The sequence below is a fragment of the Garra rufa genome, chromosome 16, assembly GCF_049309525.1.
Source record: "Garra rufa chromosome 16, GarRuf1.0, whole genome shotgun sequence".
NCBI lineage: Eukaryota > Metazoa > Chordata > Actinopteri > Cypriniformes > Cyprinidae > Garra > Garra rufa.
Window position 1 is genome coordinate 5750169 of NC_133376.1, and position 3703 is coordinate 5753871.

The window sequence follows — 3703 nt, forward strand, 5'->3', positions numbered from 1 at the left end:
GTTCAACTAAGACTCGCTATTTAATTATTTTATAAAACAAATTAACAGCAGCATTTAATGCTCTTTAGGGAAGTATATTTACAAAGTATTAAGATTTTTCTACAATAAATTAAAAACACACAAGAATTTTGACATTTATAGCCATAGCCCATCAAAAGTCTGTCATAACCATCTTAAAACGTGTCCTGTTTTAACTCTGTAAGTAATATGAATCATGTAGACTATGGAACAAAATATTTGTTTTCTAAACACTTTTTTTGTTTTCATCATGTCTTGCTATTAGAGATGTGAGATATAACGTCACTGTACAAAACCATGATTGGCCCATGCAGTGGGAGTAATGTTGTGCTTTAGGGTTTATCCAGTGTAATCCTGGTTTACTGTCAGCGCTGTCTATATTAAGGCAAGACACTGCAGGTGAATAGGGTAAAACAATTAATTAATAGTTATCACCCTACTTACCCCGTTGATTACATTAATAATTGCAAACACTTTATGTATTAAAAGTTTTCTAAAAAAAAAAAAAATCTAAACACTGGATGAAGCCCATTTCAAAATTCTTGTAGAATGTTTTTGACATATTAGAGTCAAATGTTTTTACAGAGGGGTTTTCTTTCCACTAGTCTGAAAAAACACTTTATGAAAAAGCCTAAAATCTCAAATTTGACATGTGAATGAAAAACAGCATCATTGCCTGCAGTGTGTTCCCTTAAATGCAGTGACATTGTAACTGATATTATTTGAAATGTTTTTTTTTTTTGTGCTGTTTGATTAGTTTTTCATTTGGATTTTGACAATTTGATTTAAAAACTACCTCAGTTAAAATTTTTGCACTTAAAGGCTCTACTATTAGAAGTGAAATTATAATCATTTTTTGTAGTGATTTTAAGGGGAGACACTGCACGCAAAAACACCTGTTTCCATGCACCTGTCAAGTTTGAGATTTTGGACTTTTTGGTGTTTCATAAAGTGTTTTTTCCAACTAGTGGAAAGAAAACATCCAAAAGACACTGTGTTTCTCTTATAGCACTTTATCTATTTGTGTCAATAGATTTCAATTACAATGCAAAAAATTTTTTTCTCATAATTACATAATTGTATTATACATAATATACATAATTACATTCTCATAATTTTTTTCTCCTACACTGAGCCATAAATCTCCACTTCAGTACTTTACATTTTTATTCCTTTCTATATTCTGAAGGCTTTTACAGAGGGATTTGTTCATATATAATTTTCTTGATTTTATACATTTTATTCCCCCAAAATGGTCAAAAATTACATTGTTTTCTGTCTGTTCTAATTTTTTTCTGAATTATGGAGTGACAAAATGAGATACCCAAAATCCTCTCTGTAAAATCATTTGACTCTAATATTTAAAAGAAAATTTTGAAACAGACTTCATACAGTGTTTAGATTTTTGTACTAGCAATGTATGCAACTGAGTGCATATTTCATTAAATAATGGATCATTTGCATACTAAAACCTAACATTTTAGAAAACTTGTAATACAAAAAATGTTTGCTATTATCAATGTAATCAATCAACTGGGTAAGTAAGGTCATAACTATTAGTTATTTTTTACTCTATTTACCTGCAGTGTCTTGCCTTAAAATGTATTGCATTTATAGCCATAAGCCATGAAAAGTCTGCTGTAACCAGTTTATAACTTGTCCTGTTTTAATACTGCAAGTAATATGAATCATGACTATGGGACAAAATGTGTTCTTTAAACACTTTTTTTTGTCTTAATCATGTCTTGCTATTAGAGATATGAGATATAAAAATCACTGTGCAAGATGATGATTGGCCCATGCAGTGGGAGTAGTGTTGTGTTTTAGGGTTTATCCAGTGTAATCCTGGTTTAGCAACATAACTATTATTTGATTTTTTTGGTGTTATTTGATTAATTCTCGGTTTGATTTTGACAGTTTTTATTTAAAACTTTTTGCATTCAAAAGCCCTACTATTAGAAGTGAATTTAAAAACTACTTAATCAAATATTAACATAACTATTGTCTTTGTAGTGATTTTAAATCTAAAATGTCTACAACAAACATGCCAGACTTAACTTTGACGTTTGACATAGCTATATCAGAACTCTGTTGCCAAAAAGTTGCTTCTGCCCCAGGACATTAGTTCACTCAGTGCAAACACAGACTGATCACCCCATACCCTCTTAACACCACCTTTTTCCAAGTTTTCCTCGCTGATATCCATACACAAATGTTCTTATCAACTGAATAATGTTTTACGGTTTGAGCAGTTTTCTTCTGATTCCATTTCCTTAGTGTTATTATAAGCTACAGGAGCTGTGACAAGTAATGTCCATTTTAGATGAAAAGCACAAAAGCAAATACTTCTATATCAAGGTTTTATTAAAGAATTAGAATGTTTTAAAAATGACACACAACAGAGGGGAAAAAAAAACACTACATCTTAAGACAAAACCATTTAAAAAAAGCAGCATGTGGTTCCAGCCTTCATGTCACATCTATAGAACATAAATGAGTAGATCTATCTCAGCATTCGCCCGTCCTGAAGATTAATGTGTTGACCTTGTCCTCCCTATGACAAGACAATCAAATAATTTTTCAAAAGGACACCAGTAAATCACTAAAACAGTAGATAAAAACAAAACACCACACACTACTTACATATTTCCCAAACAGAGCATGCATTCATTGGGGTATGTGACTCCATCAGTACCACACACAGGGTTATATTCCCGGGTACATATGGGCAGGTAGTACTCAGAGCATTTTGGCTGCCAACATAAGCACACAGAATACATTAGATAAGTATACTGGTAAAAGAAAACATCATAAATAGGTTATATTCTTCAACCTACCTCTTTAGAGCCATTACGGATGACAGCTGGTTTTGCCAAAGCTGTTTAGAATAATATAAAAGTAAAACACACACACACACACACAGAAAGATGAATAACTCAACAGCTATGTATTTTTGTAGTTTAGACTTTAAAAAGTTAAAGACAAAATACATTTGAAACAATGATTTGAAACTTTGATGTTCCTTATTATCAAAATCAGTTACAGACTCACCTGCCAAGCAGAGTACCAAAACAATACGCGCCAACATGATTGTTTGTATACAGCGAAGTGTTGACTGTGTAATCAATCACTTTCAGGTGTGGTGAGGTCCTTTTAATGCACTTTTGCTCCCACCCACAGAGCGGTTACACCATAGATATATATACATAGATGCCTCATTAGCGACTGTTTCTATGGGCCGTTATACGTAAGCCATCCGCCATTTCACTGCGGTCTACTTGACGTCATTCACCCATAGATCTCATAGTAATCACTGAAAATTCGAAAATCCACAGTCCTGCACAGCCGTTGGTCTGCGAACCTACAGTATGGTGAATGACGTCAAGTGGACCGTTCCAAAATGGCGGACGCATCTACGTGCTTGGAGCGGTCCAATGCGGTATCTATGTATATATATCTATGGGTTACACATTTATAAAGTGCGTCACTCGAATTCTAGTAAACCGAAGCCTTAGCTTTGAATATTCATTAAGCTGCCTCACTGATTGGCTGACAACCAGACGTGTGGGAGGGGGCTATTGTCAGTTTGTCGAATAAGAATGAAGTAAGTCTTGATTATTGAATATTGATTTTGTTATGTAACGACGCTCACCAAGCAACGTCAGCAGCGTCTAATTAATAATCA

General features: G+C 33.4%; 1 protein-coding gene across 1 annotated transcript; it reads right to left on the reverse strand.

The window, feature by feature from the left end:
• Nucleotides 1-2364: 2364 nt before the first annotated feature.
• LOC141288933 (trypsin inhibitor ClTI-1-like) lies at nt 2365-3209 on the reverse strand. The gene is made up of 4 exons (XM_073821138.1): nt 3070-3209; nt 2856-2896; nt 2662-2771; nt 2365-2572 (listed from the first exon to the last, which is right to left on the reverse strand). Exons 1-4 carry the CDS (start codon nt 3104-3106, stop codon nt 2527-2529), a joined length of 234 nt encoding a protein of 77 aa, XP_073677239.1. The 5' UTR covers nt 3107-3209; the 3' UTR covers nt 2365-2526.
• Between the last annotated feature and the right edge of the window lie 494 nt (nt 3210-3703).

What these genes read in the sequence shown, in the direction of transcription:
- LOC141288933 (XM_073821138.1), bottom strand. Translation starts at nt 3,106, where the DNA reads ATGTTGGCGCGTATTGTTTTGGTACTCTGCTTGGCAG. An exon ending in TTTGGTACTCTGCTTGGCAG is followed by an intron (nt 2,897 to 3,069) that starts GTGAGTCTGTAA and finishes TATTCTAAACAG; the next exon opens with CTTTGGCAAAACCAGCTGTC. An exon ending in ATGCTCTGTTTGGGAAATAT is followed by an intron (nt 2,573 to 2,661) that starts GTAAGTAGTGTG and finishes GTCTTGTCATAG; the next exon opens with GGAGGACAAGGTCAACACAT.